The sequence below is a fragment of the Coregonus clupeaformis genome, unplaced genomic scaffold (assembly GCF_020615455.1).
Source record: "Coregonus clupeaformis isolate EN_2021a unplaced genomic scaffold, ASM2061545v1 scaf2859, whole genome shotgun sequence".
In the NCBI taxonomy this organism is placed as follows: domain Eukaryota; kingdom Metazoa; phylum Chordata; class Actinopteri; order Salmoniformes; family Salmonidae; genus Coregonus; species Coregonus clupeaformis.
In genome coordinates this window covers 1-21,161 of record NW_025536313.1, presented here as the reverse complement: position 1 = coordinate 21,161, position 21,161 = coordinate 1, and the positions used below count along the sequence as shown (strand labels likewise).

The 21,161-nt window shown below is 45.1% G+C and overlaps 1 protein-coding gene and 1 pseudogene across 1 annotated transcript; one reads left to right on the top strand and one right to left on the bottom strand.

The window, feature by feature from the left end:
• Positions 1 to 12,024: 12,024 nt before the first annotated feature.
• LOC121540113 lies at positions 12,025 to 15,056 on the bottom strand (annotated as a pseudogene).
• A 61-nt stretch (positions 15,057 to 15,117) lies between these two features.
• LOC121540827 (E3 ubiquitin/ISG15 ligase TRIM25-like) lies at positions 15,118 to 16,303 on the top strand (the record flags this gene model as incomplete). Its single annotated transcript, XM_045219887.1, has 2 exons — positions 15,118 to 15,720; positions 16,159 to 16,303. Coding segments are annotated over exons 1-2 (727 nt in total), but the record flags the coding sequence as incomplete, so codon positions are not given.
• Positions 16,304 to 21,161: the final 4,858 nt, after the last annotated feature.

The following is a 21,161-nucleotide window of genomic DNA, read 5'->3' as shown; positions in this document are numbered from 1 at the left end:
ATCACCCACCCAGTAGAATCGGGGACCTGAACCAAGCTCCCAACCGCCAGGCCACCAACCATCCAAGATCCCCCCACAGCTCCCCTCGAGAGCTGCCCCTCAACAGAGCAGGGGGTTTCAATTTCAACCTGTGTTGTCAGCTGGCCTTTACTCTCATTGGGATGAAGTTGTTAGTGTAAATTCCCAAATTTGCCACTCAAACAAAAGCACTCAAGCTCAAAAGATTAAAAACTGCCACAAAGTTTCTGCCACAACAATGGTGTTATATGAAAGTGTAGTTGGGCCTTTCCACGAAATCAGTCCATTTTGGGTAGTGTAACTTGGTGAAACATATTAATAGTAACATTCTATCATAAAGAGCACGTCTAACTTTAAAAAAACTGTTTTCCCATCTCAAGAGGTAAAACAATAATAATATCTATAGCAAGTGCCTATTAAGCGCCAAATAAAGTAACAGGGTTGACCGTAACAGGGTTGACGATTTCTTATTAAATCAGCCATTAATCATCTTGTGACAGGAGGAATGGAAGCATGAATTGAATGCAAGCTTCACCATTTTTTAGAAATGTTATAGGTCCAATGCAGCCGTTTTTATCTCAATACCGCCGGATGATGTCAACATGGCAGGCCAAAACTCCATCCCACTAAACCAGGCTCAATACCGCCGGATGATGTCAACATGGCAGGCAAAAACTCCATCCCACTAAAACAGGCTGAAATTTCACAAAGCTCTTACACTAAAAGGGCATTATCATCATTTTCACAATTTCCCAGTATTATTCCAACCTCATAGTGTGGAAATATATATACACACACAGGGAAATCACGTTTTTGACTGCACTGGGCCGTTAAGACATATCAAGCCTGTCTATGGGTAACAGGGTTGACGTGTTATGCTCGGCCCGCTCAGTTTTCCACCACAAAACATCAGAAAATAGTAGAACAAGCTCACCTGCTTTTACACTCTGATTTTACTATTAGATGTTCAATGTTTCTTAAAAAAAAAAGGAATAGTTTCACCATTATTCAAATGAGGGACACATTTTTTCTTTGTTTTACCTTAAAGCAGCAATCAGCAGTAGAAACAATAACAAAGCGTACTCCCAACTCTTGTTTTAGTAAAAAGCTGAGGGATGGGGCTGGAGAAATGTAATCCCTTTCAAATTCAAATACAGAGCAATGGAAGCAAGGACTGACCATCCATGACATAAAAATGATAGTTTTAACAATATTTTGAGGCTTTACAGTATTTGTTTACATTTACTTTGTTTACAAACATCGGAGTAAAACAAGCTTATATTTTGGGTTCTGATGGGGTATGTCACGATCGTCTTGGAAAGGAGTAGACCAAAGCGCAGCGTGTTGCACGAACTTGATGCTTTATTAAATTAAAGCGAAACAACAAAACAAATAACGATTTGTGAAGTCCACAGTGACAATGACTGTAAAGGAACAAAAACCCACAAACACAAGGTGAAAACAGACAGTTTAAATATGGCTCCCAATCAGAGACAACGAGCCAACAGCTGACACTCGTTACCTCTGATTGGGAGTCACTCAAACAAAGAAATACAACAACCTAGAACAACCCAACCAAGAAACAGAACACAAAGAAACGAACACACCCTGGCTCAACATACATAGTCCCGGAGCCAGAGCGTGACAGTACCCCCCCCTAAAGGCGCGGACTGCGACCGCGCCTTAACAAAACCCAAACAGGGGAGGGCTGGGTGGGCATTCCTCCTCGGAGGCGGCTCCGGCTCCGGGCTTGACCACCACCCTTCCACAATTCCCCCGTAGCGCCCCCGGTCCGGTCTGACCCCGCTGGCTGGATCTGGACCGGACATCGACGGAGCGGATTGCTCAAGCTCCGTTGTGGAGCAGCTGCCCGGTACCTGATCAGGCACCGGACTGACGACGCGCACCCCTGGCTTGGCGAGTGAGGCAGGAACTGACCGGACCTGGCTGACGATGCGAACCCCTGGCTTGGTGCGTGGAGCAGCAACGGACCGGACCGGGCTGACGATACGCACCCCTGGCTTGGTGCGTGGAGCCGGAACGGGCCTCACCGGACTGACGACTCGCACCCCTGGTTTGGTGCGTGGAGCCGGAACGGGCCTCATCGGACTGACGACTCGCATCCCTGGCTTGGTGCGAGTAGCAGGAACGGGCTGGACCAGGCTGACGACTCGCACCCCTGGCTTGGTGCGAGTAGCAGGAACGGGCTGGACCAGGCTGACGACTCGCACCCCTGGCTTGGTGCGAGTAGCAGGAACGGGCTGGACCAGGCTGACGACTCGCACCCCTGGCTTGGTGCGAGTAGCAGGAACGGGCCGGACCAGGCTGACGACTCGCACCCCTGGCTTGGTGCGAGTAGCAGGAACGGGCCGGGCTGGGCTGGCGACGCACACCGTAGGCTTTGTGCGTGGAGCAGGGACAGGCCGGGCTGGGCTGGCGACGCACACCGTAGGCTTTGTGCGTGGAACAGGAACAGGCCGGGTTGGCTGGCGACGCACACCGTAGGCTTGTGCGGGAACAGGAACAGGCCGGGCTGGGCTGGCGACGCACACCGTAGGCTTTGTGCGTGGAACAGGAACAGGCCGGGCTGGGCTGGCGACGCACACCGTAGGCTTGGTGCGTGGAGCAGGAACAGGCCGGGCTGGGCTGGCGACGCACACCGTAGGCTTGGTGCGTGGAGCAGGAACAGGCCGGGCTGGACTGGCGACGCACACCGTAGGCTTAGTGCGAGAGCAGGAACAGGCCGGCGGGCTGCGACGAGTTTGTTGCGTGGAGCAGGAACAGGCCGGGCTGGACTGGCGACGCACACCGTAGGCTTAGTGCGAGGAGCAGGAACAGGCCGGGCAGGGCTGGCGACGCACACCGTAGGTTTGTTGCGTGGAGCAGGGACAGGCCGGGCTGGGCTGTGGAGACGGATAGGAGACCTGGAGTGAAGAGCGGCCACCACCCGTCCTGGCTGAATGCCTACCCTCACACGCACTGTGTGTGGCATCCGCACAGGACGTACAGGGCTGTGTACCCGTACTGGCATAACAGCACGTGACACTGGAGCAGGAAATCCGGGACCGCGTTGAGCCGGCACACTCCGTCCTGGCTGCATACCCACCTTCGCACGACACGTGCGGGGTGCTCGCACAGAACGTACAGGACTATGCCGGACCACTCGTGGCACAGTACGCCGCTCCGCATACCGCGGAACCTGCCCCGTCCCATGCTGCCATGCCTGAGCACGGGAAGTTGGTTCCGCTCTCCATCCAGGCTCCGCGAACCTGCCTTCTGGCCCCCCAAACCCGGTGGCCTCCTCTCCAAATCGCCCAATACGCCCTGTGGCAGCCTCCTGCTGCCCAGTCGCCCATGCCGTGTGCCCCCCCTAAAAAATTCTTGGGGGTGCCTCTCGTCCGTCCGACGATGGCACTGCTGACGCCGCTGCTCCTCTCTCGCCAGGGCCTTGATCCTACCCCAAGGTCCCTTGCCCCCGAGCATGTCCTCCCAGGACCACACTTTGCCCACCTGGGCCATCGCCAGCCTCTCTATCTCCTTTCCTGGCGCTTCCTCCCATGTCCAGTCTGCCTGCTCCTGGACACGCTGCTTGGTCCTTTTACGGTGGGTTTTTCTGTCACGATCGTCTTGGAAAGGAGTAGACCAAAGCGCAGCGTGTTGCACGAACTTGATGCTTTATTAAATTAAAGCGAAACAACAAAACAAATAACGATTCGTGAAGTCCACAGTGACAATGACTGTAAAGGAACAAAAACCCACAAACACAAGGTGAAAACAGACAGTTTAAATATGGCTCCCAATCAGAGACAACGAGCCAACAGCTGACACTCGTTACCTCTGATTGGGAGTCACTCAAACAAAGAAATACAACAACCTAGAACAACCCAACCAAGAAACAGAACACAAAGAAACGAACACACCCTGGCTCAACATACATAGTCCCGGAGCCAGAGCGTGACAGGGTACGACAGTTGAACTAAGCTCATGAGGCATTTATAGGTTATATTCTTCAAGAATCAATGGATGTTGCAACTGCTGATTGCCCCTTTAAAATGAATCACTAATCACATTAAATAAATCACAATCTCCCGAAATGACTTTGTCAAAGCAACAAAATAACTAGGGCTTTACAATGATCCTGAAAACTTGGGGGAATTATGGGGTTAAGTGGGTTAAAATAGTCCTAGAAGTCACAGAGGGTGCACAGAGGGACATGCCAAAATGCAGAATTTTAGCACTTTTGCAAGTCTTTATTCATATAAAAAATCTGATTTATTGAATTTTACATGTGGTCTATATTAAAGGGCACTTCATTTAATATAACAGGCTTTTAAAAATGCAATATTGTTGCACAATTTGTATGTAGCCCTTTACAGTATACAGGTTGAAAATGGCACTGATAAACGCCTAAATTGGTACGCAGTGGCTGTACAGTAACATGCTATACATGACTTCAGACCACAGGCTCTACGCTTCAGAGGACTCAATGTATTTTGAAAGATGAGACGTTGAGGACTATAATAAATACTGCTTTGATGTCATACAAGCAAGCCAAACACCCATGAGTCCAAATGTGCACTTCAAATTTCCTTATTATAAAACTCATGTCAAATACAGTGTCAACATTTATGATCACTATATTTGATGTATAGTTACAAGATGACATGACGTCATACCCTGGGTTATTCTGAACAGAATGAGCCTGTTTGTCTACTGTGAATAAATTTAGCCGTGGCATAAGCACCTGAATGCACTCATGATTCCTATGCGCATCAAAATTACAATCTGTTTCCAGGAATTTTATTGTGAAAGCCTAACTCTGTAATATACTTTCTTATAACTTAGCTAATCATGTTGGCAATAGAACACGTTTTCAAATGATGCCCACCTGACCCAGATTGCGATTTATAGTGGACCGTTTTTGGATTGCGTAAATAACAAAGTGTAGAGATTGCGCCGACAGAGAGGGCTGCCTCGCTTCTAGTCCTTAGGAAACTTTGCAGTATTTTGTTTTTTTTATGTATTATTTCTTACATTGTTAGCCCAGAAAATCTTAAGTGTTATTACATGCAGCCGGGAATAACTATTGGATATCAGAGCGGTGTCAACTTACCAGCACTATGACCAGGAATACGACTTTCCCGAAGCGGATCCTTTGTCCGCACCACCCAGGGCATTTGAAATGATTCCAGAGGCCGACCCAAAACAACGCTGCCGGAGGAGAGGGAGCCGGAGCGGTCTCCTAGTCAGACACACCACCCATCGCTTCCGAGTATATTACTCGCTAATGTCCAGTCCCTAAACAACAAAGTTGACGAGATCAGGGCAAGGGTTGCTTTCCAGAGAGACATCAGGGATCGTAAAATACTCTGTTTCACGGAAACATGGCTCTCTCGGGATATACTGTCCCCGTCCATACAGCCATCTGTGTTCTCAGTACATCGCGCCGACAGGAATAAACATCTCCCAGGGAAGAAGAAGGGTGGGGGGTATGTTTCATGACTAACGACTCATGGTGTAATTGTACCAACATACAGGAAGTAATTTTGTTCACCTGACCTAGAATTCCTCACAGTCAAATGCAGAGCGTATTATCACCCAAGATAATTATCTTCGGTTATTGTTACAGCCGTGTATATCCCCCCTCAAGCCGATACCACGACGGCCCTCATGGAACTTCACTGGACTTTATGCAAACTAGAAACCATATATCCTGAGGCTGCATTTATTGTACATACGATAAAGCAAATTTGAGAAAAAGGCTACCTAAATTCTATCAGCATATTGACTTTAGCACTCACACTGGAAAAACACTGGACCATTGTTACACTAATTTCCACTATGCATACAAGCCCTCCCCCGCCCTCCTTTTGGCAAATCTGACCATGACTCCATTTTTCTCCTTCTTTCCTATAGGCAGAAACTCAAACAGGAAGCACCCGTGCTTAGGACTATTCAACGCTGGTCTGACCAATCGGAATCCACGCTTCAAGATCGTTGTGATCACGCGGACTGGGATATGTTCCGGGTAGCCTCTTAGAATAAGATAGACGTATACGCTGATCCGGTGAGTGGGTTTATAAGGAAATGTATCGGAGATGTCGTACCCACTGTGACTATTAAAACCTACCCTAACCAGAAACCATGGATTGATGGCAGCATTGTGGCAGGGTTTACAGACAATCACGGACTACAATTGCTAAACAAGTTAGTTGCCCTCTTTGAGGATAAAACACAGTGCCACCGACGCGGCCAGCTACCAAGGACTGTGGGCTCTCCTTCTCCGTGGCCAACTTGAGTAAGACATTTAAACGTGTTAACCCTCGCAAGGCTGCAGGCCCAGACGGCATTCCTAGCAACGTCCTCAGAGTATGCGCAGACCAGCTGGCTGGGGTGTTTACGGACATATTCAATCTCTCCCTATACCAGTCTGCTGTCCCCACATGCTTCAAGATGGCCACCATTGTTCCTGTACCCAAGAATGCAAAGGTAATTGAACTAAATGACTATCTCCTGTAGCACTCACTTCTGTCATCATGAAGTGCTTTGAGAGACTAGTCAAGGATCATATCACCTCAACCGTACCTGTCACCCTAGACCCAATTTAATTTGCTTACCACCCCAATAGGTCCACAGACGATGCAATCACCATCACACTGCACACTGCCCTATCCCATTTGGACAAGAGGAATACCTATGTAAGAATGCTGTTCATTGACTATAGCTCAGCATTCAACACCATAGTACCTTCCAAGCTCATCATCAAGCTTGAGGCCCTGGGTCTCAACCCCGCCCTGTGCAATTGGGTCCTGGACTTCATGACGGGCCGCCCCCAGGTGGTGAAGGTAGGAAACAACATCTCCACTTCGCTGATCCTCAACACTGGGGCCCAACAAGGGTGTGTGCTCAGCCCCCTCCTGTACTCCCTGTTCACCCATGACTGCGTAGCCATGCACGCCTCCAACTCAATCATCAAGTTCACAGTAGTAGGCTTGAATACCAACAACGATGAGAAAGCCTACAGGCAGGAGGTGAGGGCTCTCGGAGTGTGGTGTCAGAAAAATTACCTCTCACTCAATGTCAACAAAACAAAGGAGATGATCGTGGACTTCAGGAAACAGCAGAGGGAGTACTCCCCTATCCACCATCGACGGGACAGCAGTTGAGAAGGTGGAAAGTTTTAAGTTCCTCGGCGTAAATATCACTGACAAACTGAAATGGTCCACTCACACAGACAGTGTGGTGAAGAAGGCACAACAGCGTCTCTTCAACCTCAGGAGGCTGAAGAAATTTGGCCTGTCACCTAAAACCCTGACAAACTTTTACAGATGCACAATTGAGAGAATCCTGTCGGGCTGTATCACTGCCTGGTACAGCAACTGCACCGCCCACAACTGCAGGGCTCTCCAGAGGCTGGTGCGGTCTGCACAATGCATCCCCGGGGGCAAACTACCTGCCCTCCAGGACACCTACAGCACCCGATGTCACAGGAAGGCCAAAAAGATATAGCACAGAGAGGCTGCTGCCTACATACAGACTTGAAAATCACTGGCCACTTTAATAAATGGAACACTAGTCACTTTAATAATCTTTACATATCTTGCATTACCCATCTCATATGTATATACTGTATTCTATACTATCTATTGCATCTTAGCCTATGCCACTCTGATAATGACATTGCTGCACTGTCGGAACTAGAAGCACAAGCACTTCGCTACACTTGCAATAACATCTGCTAACCATGTGTATGTGACCAATACATTTGATTTGATTTGATTTGTAATTGTGTGATGGCAAGGATGCAGGGTTGTGTTCCAAACAAAACATCTACAAGTGTGCTTGCTCTAGTTCCTCAACGGCACAGCTAGGAGAACTCACAAAAGCACTTTATAAACTCAGCAAAAAAGAAAAGTCCTCTCACTGTCAACTGCGTTTATTTTCAGCAAACTTAACATGTGTAAATATTTGTATGAACATAACAAGATTCAACAACTGAGACATAAACTGAACAAGTTCCACAGACATGTGACTAACAGAAATGGAATAATGTGTCCCTGAACAAAGGGGGTGTCAAAATCAAAAGTAACAGTCAGTATCTGGTGTGGCCACCAACTGCATTATGTACTGCAGTGCATCTCCTCCTCATGGACTGCACCGGATTTGCCAGTTCTTGCTGTGAGATGTTACCCCACTCTTCCACCAAGGCACCTGCAAGTTCCCGGACATTTTTGGGGGGAATGGCCCTAGCCCTCGCCCTCCGATCCAACAGGTCCCAGACGTGCTCAATGGGATTGAGATCCGGGCTCTTCGCTGGCCATGGCAGAACACTGACATACCTGTCTTGCAGGAAATCACGCACAGAACGAGCAGTATGGCTGGTGGCATTGTCATGCTGGAGGGTCATGTCAGGATGAGCCTGCAGGAAGGGTACCACATGAGGGAGGAGGATGTCTTCCATGTAACGCACAGCGTTGAGATTGCCTGCAATGACAACAAGCGCAGTCCGATGATGCTGTGACACACCGCCCCAGATCATGACGGACCCTCCACCTCCAATTCTATTCTTGTCTGTCTGTGTGTCCATCTGTCTCTCTCTCTGTCTCCAGAGTTATCAGTCTCTCTCCAGTATCAGTGTATCTTCAGACTTACCCAGTATCGTTGTCGGTCCTCTTCAGTACTTTGGAGATGTGAGTAAGACTGTGTCTGAACTGAGAGAGAAACTAGAAGACTTTCTTAAAGGAGAATGGACCAAGATCTCCACTACAGGTGTGTTGAAAATAAAATAACATCAACTTTAGACCATTGAAAGTTCCCTACTAATCATATACATGTGGAATATGGTATGATGATAACATTCCCTCTCTCTGTGAATGTGTTTGTGTGTCTGTAGTGAATATAGTGGATGTTTTACTGCCTCCAGAGCCCAAGACCAGAGAACAGTTCTTACAATGTGAGTCTCTTTATTCTGAAGTAACTAACAGTCTCTTTTTACTGACACTCCTAACAATCCCTCTAGAAATATATACAGTGCCTTGCAAAAGTATTCATCCCCCATGGCATTTTTCCTATTTTGTTGCATTACAACCTGTAATTTAAATGGATTTTTATTTGGATTTCATGTCATGGACATACACAAAATTGTCCAAATTGGTGAAGTGAAATGAAAAAAATAACTTGTTTCAAAACATTCTATAAAATAAATAATGGAAAAGTGGTGCGTTCATATGAATTCACCCCTTTTGCTATGAAGCCCCTAAATAATATCTGGTGCCACCAATTACCTTCAGAAGTCACATAATTAATGAAATAAAGTCCACCTGTGTGCAACCTAAGTGTCATATGATCTGTCACATGATCTCAGTATATATACACCTGTTCTGAAAGGCCCCAGAGTCTGCAACACCACTAAGCAAGGGGCACCACCAAGAAAGCGTCACCATGAAGACCATGGAGCTCTCCAAAGAGGTCAGGAACAAAGTTGTGGAGAAGTACAGATCAGGGTTGGGTTATAAAAAAATATCAGAAACTTTGAACATTCCACGGAGCACCATTAAATCCATTATTATAAAATGGAAAGAATATGGCACCACAGCAAACCTGCCAAGAGAGGGACGCCCACCAAAACTCATGGACCAGGCAAGGAGGGCATTAATCAGAGAGTCAACAAAGAGACAAAAGATAACCCTGAAGGAGCTGCAAAGCTCCACAGCGGAGATTGGCATATCTGTCCATAGGACCACTTTAAGTCGTACACTCCAAAGAGCTGGGCTTTACGGAAGAGTGGCCAGAAAAAAGCCATTACTTTAAGAAAAAAATAAGCAAACACGTTTGGTGTTCGCCAAAAGGCATGTGGGAGACTCCCCAAACATATGGAAGAAGGTAGACTAAAATTGAGCTTTTTGGCCATCAAGGAAAACGCTATGTCTGGCGCAAACCCAACACCTCTCATCACCCCGAGAACACCATCTGAGGATGTTTTTCATCGGCAGGGACTGGGAAACTGGTCAGAATTGAAGGAATGATGGATGGCGCTAAATACAGGGAAATTCTTGTGGGAAACCTGTTTCAGTCTTCCAGAGATTTGAGACTGGGACGGAGGTTCACGTTCCAGCAGGACAATGACCCTAAGCATACTGCTAAAGCAACACTTGAGTGGTTTAAGGAGAAACATTTAAATGTCTTGGAATGGCCTAGTCAGCCCAGACCTCAATCCAATTGAGAATCTGTGGTATGACTTAAAGATTGCTGTACACCAGCGGAACCCATCCAACTTGAAGGAGCAGGAGCAGTTTTGCCTTGAAGAATGGGCAAAAATCCCAGTGGCTAGATGTGCCAAGCTTATAGAGACATACCTCAAAAGACTTGCAGCTGTAATTGCTGCAAAAGGTGGCTCTATAAATTATTGACTTTGGGGGGAGGGTGAATAGTTATGCACAATCACAATAAACAATATTTTGCATCTTCAAAATGGTAAGCATGTTGTGTAAATCAAATGATACAAATCGCCAAAAGGGGGGTGAATACTTTCGCAAGCCACTGTCGCAATAGTAGATTTAATCAAAGACTGGGTATCTATCTGACTCCTCATATCTCTCTGATTTGATCTCTGCTGTGCTCTAATCAAAGACAGGGTAGATACAGTATCTGACTTAACTTATTGTTCTAACTCCCCTCATTGGTCTCTGCTCTGCTCTTCTCCCAGATTCATGTCAGCTCACACTGGACCCAAACACAGCACACACATACCTATCTCTGTCTGAAGGGAACAGAAAGGTGACCTATAAAGGCCAAGTCCAACCATATCCTGATCATCCAGACAGATTCACCAACGACTACCAGGTTATGTGTAGAGAGGGTCTGTCTGGATGCTGTTACTGGGAAGTGGAGTGGAGTGGTAATGTTGTTACAGCAGTCTCATATAAAGACATCAGCCGAACAGAGACAGGTAATGATGGTGTATTTGGATTCAATGACAAGTCCTGGAGTTTACTGTGTTATAGAGGTATTTATTGGTTCAGACACAATAATGTTGTGACTAAAGTATCAGGCCCTCAGTCCTCCAGAGTAGGAGTGGACCTGGATCACAAGGCAGGTACTCTGTCCTTCTACAGTGTCTCTGACACAATGACCCTCCTCCACAGAGTCCAGACCACATTCACTCAGCCCCTCTATCCTGGGTTTGGGATTGGTACAAAATCATATATCAAAATATTTACCAGTAGATATAGATTATTTCAACTATTTCAGATATATAGATGGAGAGCTTCTTGGTTATTAACAGTCTTCCATCAGGCCTACGACCTGGTTCAATTCCCCTTCTTTAACATTATTGTAAAAAAAAGAATTCTTTAAACATAGCACATTCTTATTAGCCTGGTCCCAGATCGGTTAGTGCTCTTATAATATGCCATTTAGCAGATGCTTTTATCCAAAGCGACTTACAGTCATGTGTGCATATTATTATTTATTTTTTTTAACGTATGGGTGGTCCCGGGGATCGAACCCACTACCTTGGCGTTACAAGTGCCATGCTCTACCAATTGAGCTACAGAGATGGAATGATGGCACATACAGACTGACACTCAAGCTTCAGACTTTTACTGTCTACCTGATCACCTCTTGGCTGTTGCAATCCTCTGTAAATGTGTCTCTTTTTCTCTTGACGTAAACTGTAGTACTGGCAAACCAGTCAAATCAGAAACTGGGATCATTGTTGATCCATTTATGGTCAGATGAGAATATTTAAATCACCCATGTACATGTATGAATACAAACAATTCTGGATTCTGAATCAATGTGATCTTTCAAAATAAAACTCATCATCATGACATTGGAATTGCTCTATTATTGAATTGATTGACCCAATGAATCAGCTATTTCCAGTCATCTATGTACCAGTACATCCATTTAGAGAAATAGACGACACATAATACACCCACACATTATATTGGAGTAGGAAGGAACACAAAGGTTGAAGTCTATAACCATCTAAACTGTCTAAAACTGACTGTCAATGAAAAGAAAACACAGTACATACATAAATAAACCAAGTGGAAGTCCAGCGCTACAGGGGACAAAGGTAGTGTAGAGGTCACAACACTGTTTCTATGGAGACTGTTGTGGAGGAGCGTTCCATGGTGTCGTAGAATCACAGGCAGGTCTTGTACTGCAGGAGTTTCTCTGCCAGAAGGCTGCTTCCTACTCCTCTACTCTGCACCACACTCAGGTCTAGGTACCTGGGACACAGGGGAGGAGAGTCTGCTAGGGTGGATCTGTCTCAATAATGTCACCTGTCTCAAAACTGTCACCTGTCTCAGTACTGTCACCTGTCTCAGTACTGTCACCTGTCTCAGTACTGTCAACTGTCTCAGTACTGTCACCTGTCTCAATACTGTCACCTGTCTCAGTACTGTCACCTGTCTCAAAACTGTCACCTGTCTCAATACTGTAATCTGTCTCCACACTGTCACCTGTCTCAATACTGTCACCTGTCTCAATACTGTCACCTGTCTCAATACTGTCTCAATACTGTCACCTGTCTCAATACTGTCACCTGTCTCATTACTGTCAGCTTGTCTCAATACTGTCAGCTGTCTCAATACTGTCACCTGTCTCATTACTGTCACCTGTCTCAATACTGTCTCAATACTGTCACCTGTCTCAATACTGTCACCTGTCTCAATACTGTCAGCTGTCTCAATACTGTCACCTGTCTCAATACTGTCACCTGTCTCAATATTGTCACCTGTCTCAATATTGTCATCTGGATCATCTGCACAGACTATATTGAAACTTTGTTCAGGTCACCTCAAGGGGTCAAGGAAATTCTCAAATTTGTTTGACTGAAAATGTTGAAGTCCAAGACTGAAAGAACTCTAATGGCTTCCTCTCCTCCTCATGTCCTCTGCCTCATCTACAGTGACTATATTGATACATGAGAGGTTCTCATACTGGACCTGGAAGATATCCACCAGAACACCAGAGTGTTTATGGTCATCAACATGGCTAAGAAGAAGAAGAAATGCTCCAGATTCCCTTCATGCAGTGTGTTTGGGTAGAAGTTACCTGTAGTTGGACAGGAGAACAGTGCTATCAGTGGCCATAGGACTGAATCACCATAATGCAGACAGAACCCCATCAACCATTCCAACATGAATGTATGTTCCTCTTCAGTTTCTATGGTTACGATGATGCATCTGTTAGTGAAGCCTTTACCTCCAGAGAGTAGGTAGACCAGCTGGATGATGAGGGCTCCCAGGAAATAGCTCCCTCTGTAGGACAGGGGGAGGAAGTGCAGGGAGATGCCTCTGATATGACTGGGTGTCCGGTGGAAGGAGATCACAGAGCCTGGAACAGAGAAGAGAGGAAGGCTGGGAAGAGAAAGAAGCATTCATTTGTTTCAAACGTCTCTTGTCTGTCTCTAATACACCAGTAGGGGGCATCCTAACCCTAGCTTCCAGAGGTCAGAATACTATCCTCCATGTTGGCAGTTGGTTCCAACACTCCACATTTTAACTTCATCCCAACTACATATGGTGTCCATTGACATTCTAAATCTCAAACCCAGTTTGTCTCTGTGTACGAACAGTGTAGCAGCAATAGGTGTGTCAGAAATACGTGCTGGCTCTCTGTCACTCACAGGCAGGGGTGACGAGGGCCTCAGCCAGCCCCAGTAGGATGTACTGGGGAGCCAGCTGGAAGCAGGCCATGGAGGACACCTGGAGCACCTTCCCTGACAGGGCCTGCTCCGTCAGAGGATAGCCCTTCCTGTGGACCTCAGACAGGCCCGCTACCAGGACAGACTGGGCCGCACACGCATGACCCAGCACTGAGAGAGGAGAGGAGGGAGGGGACAGGGAGAGAAACAGAGAGAGAGACATTAACATTGACTGCCTCATTGATGTGGATGGTATTTGTGCATGTGTGTGTGTGTGGCTGTGTGTGTGTCTGTGTGTGTGTGTGTCTGTGTGTGTGTGAGTGTGTGTGTCTGTCTGTCTGTCTGTGTGTGTGTGTGTGTCTTTCTCTGTGTGTGTTTGTGTGTGTATCTGTGCCGTGTGTGTCTGCTTACTGATGACTCTGGCGGGGGAGAAGGGTGTTTTCTCCATGGACAGGTAGCAGGAGGTGACACACTCCATGAGAGGGGCCAGCAGCAGCAGAGGTAGGATGCTGATGACGTTCATGGCACTGATGGGCAGGAGGAAGCTGTTCAGGTGCAGGTTAGAGTTCATGGTCTGAATGTAGTAACCTGATGGAATCTGTGGGAGAGGTCAGGGTAACAACAGGTTCTAGGACAACTTTATGGAGCATAAATAAACATTATAGATTTGCCAGTTTTACACCCAACGTCTGAAAAATAATGTATTTGGACTTTCCACTGAAAACAAACAATGACCTGAAAATGTTCTAAAAGTCAATGAATGAATGGAACCATTTATTTGTCTCTACAGTTTGAAGGAAGTTTCTAACTAACATTAGCGCTATGAAGTCTATAGTAACTGCTAGCATGCCATAGACTTCCAGTCATTGCGCTAACGCTAGTTGGCATTGGCTCCCAAAACAACCTCTAACTTCCTTCATACAGGATACAGAGACATTAAAATGGTATCCATGAGTTCATCTGACTCTGGGGAAGTAGATAAAGGGCTTCATTGCCTAAATCCCGAAGAATCTCTTTAAATTGAGTTTTTAAGTGATTGCAATTATTAATTTTTGCAATTACATTTACATTGTAATCATTTAGCAGACACTCTTATCCAGAGCGACTTTCAATTAATGCAAAATGTGAATCACAATTTTTTTTTAAATGGTATAGAAAAGTATTTAGTATTTTGAAAAGTTTAGTTCAGCCCAGTGTGATTCAAATGACAAAATACTCAGAAGTCATTAAAATACGTATTTCAAATAGATGTAAGAGAAATACTGAACATCTCTGGCTACTACCCACACTTCCTTATCAAAGAAACCACACCCCCTCTACATACAGAGTACACAGTCAAGTAGGAAGCCACTTCCTGTCCTCTGGTGTAGAGTTCCATGAAACAGAAAGTCACCTTTGACACTGAACAGAAAGTAATCTTTGACACTGCCATTGCTTAACCTACGGGAGAGAGCACTAAAATGGCTGACAATCTAGAACTGTTCTGTTGCTCCATCTGTCTGGATCTACTGAAGGATCCGGTGACTACTGCCTGTGGACACAGCTACTGTATGGGCTGTATTAAAGAAAGCTGGGATCAGGATGATCTGAAAGGTGTCTACAGCTGTCCACAGTGCAGACAGACCTTTACCCCAAGGCCTGTTCTGAACAGAAGCACTGTGTTGGCTGAAGTGGTAGACAAACTGAAGAAGACAGGACTCCAGGCTGCTCCCCCTCCTGCTCTGTGCTATGCTGGACCTGGAGATGTGGCGTGTGATTTCTGCACTGGGACCAGAAAGCAGAAAGCCCTCATGTCCTGTCTGGCATGTCTGGCCTCTTGCTGTGAGACTCACCTCCAACCTCACTATGAATTTCCTGGTTTCAAGAAGCACAAGCTGGTCAAAGCCACCGCACAACTACAGGAGAAGATCTGCTCTGATCATGACAAACTGCTGGAGGTTTACTGTCGTACCGATCAGCAGTGTATCTGTTATCTGTGTACAATGGATGAACATAAAGGCCATGATACAGTGTCAGCTGCAGCAGAGAGGACTGAGAAACAGGTAAGACCAGAACTACTTGTTGGTGACTGTCTGATAAACAAATAATTAAAGATACAGTAGGAACTAAGGCTGTTTGAATATGAGATCATTCAAATGAAATCGATCCATGGCAGAACAAATATGAACACAAACCTTGATTATATAGATGTGTTAACCCAGATTCTCCAAAGGTATCACCATTGTAATTTGTTATCAAACATCATTATCATTCATTATCAAACACCATTATCATTCGTTATCAAACTCCCAATCAGCTCCCTGTTTTGTGCACTGTTAAAACTATAATCATTCACATAACAACATAATAATATAATTTCACACAAACACTTCCTCAACATATTAATCCCTATCTTCTATGGGCCCTATGTCCCATTACTATACTATTGATCTACTGGACAAATAAAGCTTGATAGCTCATTGAAGAGTGATTCTCCACAGAGGCAGCTGGGGATGAGTCAGCAGAAGGTCCAGCAGAGATTCCAGGAGAGAGAGAAGGAGCTGAAGGAGCTCCAACAGGCTGTGGAGTCTCTCAAGGTGAGTATTGTTGACGAGAGGAGACACACAATTTCACTTCTCTCTTCCAGTGAGTGAGTGAGTGAGTGAGTGAGTGAGTGAGTGTGTGAGAGAGAGAGAGAGAGAGAGAGAGCGAGAGAGGACTCCAATCCCACTGACCTCACTGTTGGGAACAGGCTGTCTGGACTCTGTTCAGAGAATAGACTGCTTAATGTAACTGCCGGGATATGAACCAGGTCTACCGCGGGAGAAAGCAACAGCTTGACCGTTACACCAAGAGGACATTCCCTATTGGGCTGAGGGCCGACACTGATTTTGAAATCGCAGGCAGGGTTACTTCATCACATAACCATGAGTAACCATGACTGACTCATGTCCCCTATACATTAACATGGAGCCCTCTCTCTCTCTCAATTCAAATCAATTCAAATGGCTTTATTGGCATGGGAAACATATGTTTACATTGCCAAAGCAAGTGAAATAGATAATAAACAAAAGTGAAATAAACAATCAGAAATGAACAGTAAACATTGCACTCACAAAAGTTTCAAAGGAATAGAGACATTTCAAATGTTATAACTCAAGTGCAAACAGAGTGAGCCATTCGCCAGACTGAGTTCAGGAGGTGAAATGGAAATGAATGAGGGAGAGTTAAGTGAGGTAGAAGGTGTGGTGATGAGCTCAGAACCAGAGCCTGGCATCAATGGACATGATATAGAAGAATCTGGTGCAGTAGGAGTTACATTTTTGGAGAAAGTGGATCCATTCCTTTTGGCAGATCCATTTGTGGTTTCAGGGTGGGTGGGAAAGGAGTTGGGTGCAGTTGAATCAGTGAAGGTAACCTGTAGTGGACTTGTGATATTTGTTTGTGTTTCTTCTGACCAGAGGGAGTGGGCGCTCCGTGTCACGCAACTTTGGTCAAGATCTGTTTCTTGCTTTGCTCTTAGGAACAGGGCACCATTGAAAGGAGTGATTTCTGGGGTAGCGTTAAGTGTAGAAGTGGAGCAATTCAAGTTGAAGATTCCTGGTGTTTGTGATTCCCGCCATTTGGTGCAACGCAGACCCGGTGGTGAGCGTGGTGAAACAGAGGAGTCACTGTCAGTCCTTTTGAGTTTTGAGTCTTTACCCGACAAAGTCATGGTAGGATATATCAGTTATCCCGTTAGAGTCATAGTGCCGAATCCACTGCGCTCTTTCAGGTTGTAGATCTGTGCCAGCACAGAGGGATAGGCCAACAAGTGATATATGCTTCAGTAAAGTTAGCTTTTAGCGTTCATAGCAATGGTTATCAATTGTACAGCAGAAATGGAACGTAAATCAAAGAAAAAAGATGTTGTGGTGGCAGCTGCAGAGAAGTATTTGGGCATACAAGATTAGACTTCAGAAGAGTTACAGGGTGTGTTGAGTGGTGGTGTCCCGTCCTCCCAGGCCGTTGGCATGGTGCAGGAGCAGATAGGGTCAAAGTAGTGGAATTGGGTAGTGGGTATTTAATGAGTGTAGGGTTAGTTGGAAGGGTGTTTTTTGTATTATTATAATTTCCCCTTTTCCCATTTTGTATCACAAAGTATAATGGATTTATATTATAGTCCAGTTGGGGGCGGTAATGCAACATATTGGATGCCAACCGCCGTTAAACTCCAAAGAAGAAGAACCGTTATATTATGGCTATGTACAGTGTTGTAACGATGTCTCTGTCTCTCTCATTCATTAACTTTCGCGGTAGTTGGTTGTGTGGGTCTCTGGTTATGAATGGGGTGCTGACAGACAATTGTTGATGGATATTTATAGAGCTCTGATCAGGACGACAATTGATTACTGGTGTACAGTTTATGGAACAGAGGTAAAGACTTGCCTTCAGAACCTGGACAGAATCCAGTATATAGCTTTAAGGATATGTATTGGTGCATTTAAATCAACATCTGTATGTGCCTTACTGGTGGAGGCAGGAGAGATGCCTTTGGATATACAGCGTAAAAAATGGTCATTATCTTATTGGTTTGAAAGGCTGTGAGGTTGAGCATCCCACTGCTACTGTTCTAGATGACTGTTGGGAATATACTAGTAGACAAGGCAGTGGTTTTGGTTGGACAGTTGGAAAGCTTGCTGATGAGAGTGGTTTGAGGGAGTTGGAGGTTGGCCCTTCTGTGGTGATAGGGGATGTTCCTCCATGGTTACTCCCAGACGCTGTTGTTGATCTAACCTTGGTAGAGAAAAGGAAAGATTGGTCAGAAGTCAGTGATATAGAGAAACTGGTTGACAATTACATTGGTAGAAGTTTTTATGCTTTTCTACCGCTTTTCACAGACGGATCCAAGGACCCAGATAGTGGGCTCACAGGAGCAGGCGTTTACCTTCCTGAATTTGATGTGCAGATATGTAGAAGACTAACAGATGAACTGTCAGTATACTCAGTTGAACTGTTGGTGATAATAGTTGCCCTCCAGTGGGTGAATTATAGTATGCTCAGATTCTCTGTCTGTATTGAATAGTTTATCATCTGGGAAATCTAATAGGAGTTACCTGCTATTGGAGGTATTAATGTTATTATGGAGAATTGAGAGAATGGGTGTAGTAGTGAGATTCTGCTGGGTCACAGCACATTTGGGTGTGGAAAGGAATGAAATTGTAGACCAGTTAGCTAAAAGAGCTTTGAAACGAGATATAATTGATATTAATGTTCCACTGGGTAGAGGTGAGGCCAAATGTAAGATCAGAGACATTTTGATAGATGTGTGGCAGAAGAGATGGTACTCTGAGCACAAGGGCCGGCATTTATATGAATAGTTTACAGTTTTACAGAAAGGTCGATGGACCAAGATTCAAATGTCAGATTAGGAAGGAAGAGGTGGTGTTTACTCAATTGCGCTTAGAACATTGTACAATGATCTCGTCATTACATCTGGTTGGCAAGCATGGGAATGATTTGTGTCTGGAAGGTATGGTCGATGAAACGGTGGAACATGTGTTGTTATATTGTTGTAAGTATGTTGAAGAGACGGAAAGATTGAAGTGTAGGGTCATTGAGGTTGGGGGGGTTTGGAAGGGATTTTGGGGATGGGGGAGGGTCTATTTTGAAGTTAGTAGGGCTCTTCTTTATTTTCTCAGAAGTACTGAGTTAGGTAGGAGGATTTAGAAATGTTGGAAACCGTGATTGACCACACACTCCAGCACAGTAGGTGGCGGCATGCACTTTTTAACGTTGGTTTGTGGACCGCCTTTATATCATAGAAGAAGAAGTTGGTTGTGTGAGAGTTTTGTGGTTCGTGAGGAGGGCTACTATTCTTTTTTTCTTTTGGTTCTTGCGTATTTTCTGAATTTATTTTCTCATGGTGGAGGGTTTGTTTATTGGTTTCCACTGTTTATCGTTTAGATTTGAGGGGGGAGTAGGGGTAGTTTGTTAGGGCGGCGTGATGGCCTCAACCGAGTGGAGAAGAAACGCTGTCTCTTCGGATGCGTTCCGGAGAACGGTGTGGAGGAAGTTTTGCTCATGGTCGGCGAACAGGTTAGAGCAGAACATCTGCACTCTGCATCCAGAATGAACAAGGCGGTGGTTGTGTTAATGAAAAAGGTTTGTCTTGTTGTGAGTGGGATTTTTGTGAGGGGTGTGTTGGTGCAGATGTCGCCTCTTTCGATAAGAGTTGTGGTGGCTAATCTGCCTCCGTTTATTGCTTACGAACAGACCGCAAGTAATTGGTTAGTTTTGGTAAATTTGCAAGTGGTTTTCGTGTGCTCTCGGCTGGGTGCCAAGCGGAATCCGTTAAACATGTCTCTTTTCGTAGACAAGTGTTTGTTTCTTAACAAACTTCAAGGTTACGCAGGGGAGGGGTGGAACATGGGGTTTGCTAGCACAGATAGTTTTCGGTGTTTCTAGTGTGGGGATCATCAGTTATAGGCTACAAGCAGCAATATGATTGATAGGTAGGACAGGTATTGAACCCCGGCCAAATAATCCCTACTCAGATGCGCTAACCTCAACCCTAGTAAACATGCATTATAAAAACATTCTATATAAAATTATCTCATATTGGGAGTAAATAGCCTCTGAATAGAAAAGAAAAAACACAGCATCTTCCAGCCCACCAATAAATTACATAATGCAACCGTCGCGGTTAGCATATTTACCTCAACATGCCCCTCGCTTGCGAGAGAAGGCAGAGTGCTCGATGCTGGTTGATGATTGCAAAAATCTCTGAAGCTGGAGACACTTATCTCCCTCACTAACTTTAAGCATCAGTTGTCAGAGGACCTTACCGATCACTGCACCTGTACACAGCCCATCTGAAATTAGCCCGCCCAACTACCTCATCCCTGTATTGTTATTTATTTTGCTCATTTGTACCCCAGTATCTCTATTTGCACATCATCTCTTGCACATCTATCATTCCAGTGTTAATACTAATTGTAATTATTTAGCACTATAGCCTATTTATTGCCTTACCTCCATAACTTGCTACATTTGCACACACTGTATATATATTTATTTCTGTTGTATTTTTGACTTTGTTTTGTTTTACCCCATATGTAACTCTGTGTTGTTGTTTTTATCGCACTGCTTTGCTGTATCTTGGCCAGGTCGCAGTTGTAAATGAGAACTTGTTCTCAACTGGTTTACCTGGTTAAATAAAGGTGAAATAAAAAATTAAAAAATGAATTTGACAATTAATGTACTAGGAAAATATGTTTTTGTCGACCAGAGGTGACTGAATTAATGTTCAGGCGTATTGATAATCATTATAGTAATGAAGTATAATTTCAAAACATGACCATAAAAACAGGTAATAATAAACATGAATCATCATTATATTACTTCACAGTAATGTGTTTTCAGTCCTTCCTCTTGCATTAGCAGTGTGGAAAGGGACAGTAAAAAGCTCAGGCAGGAGTTTTCCTGTGAGGTGGAGTGGTGGTGTATCCAGGGAGAGAACTAA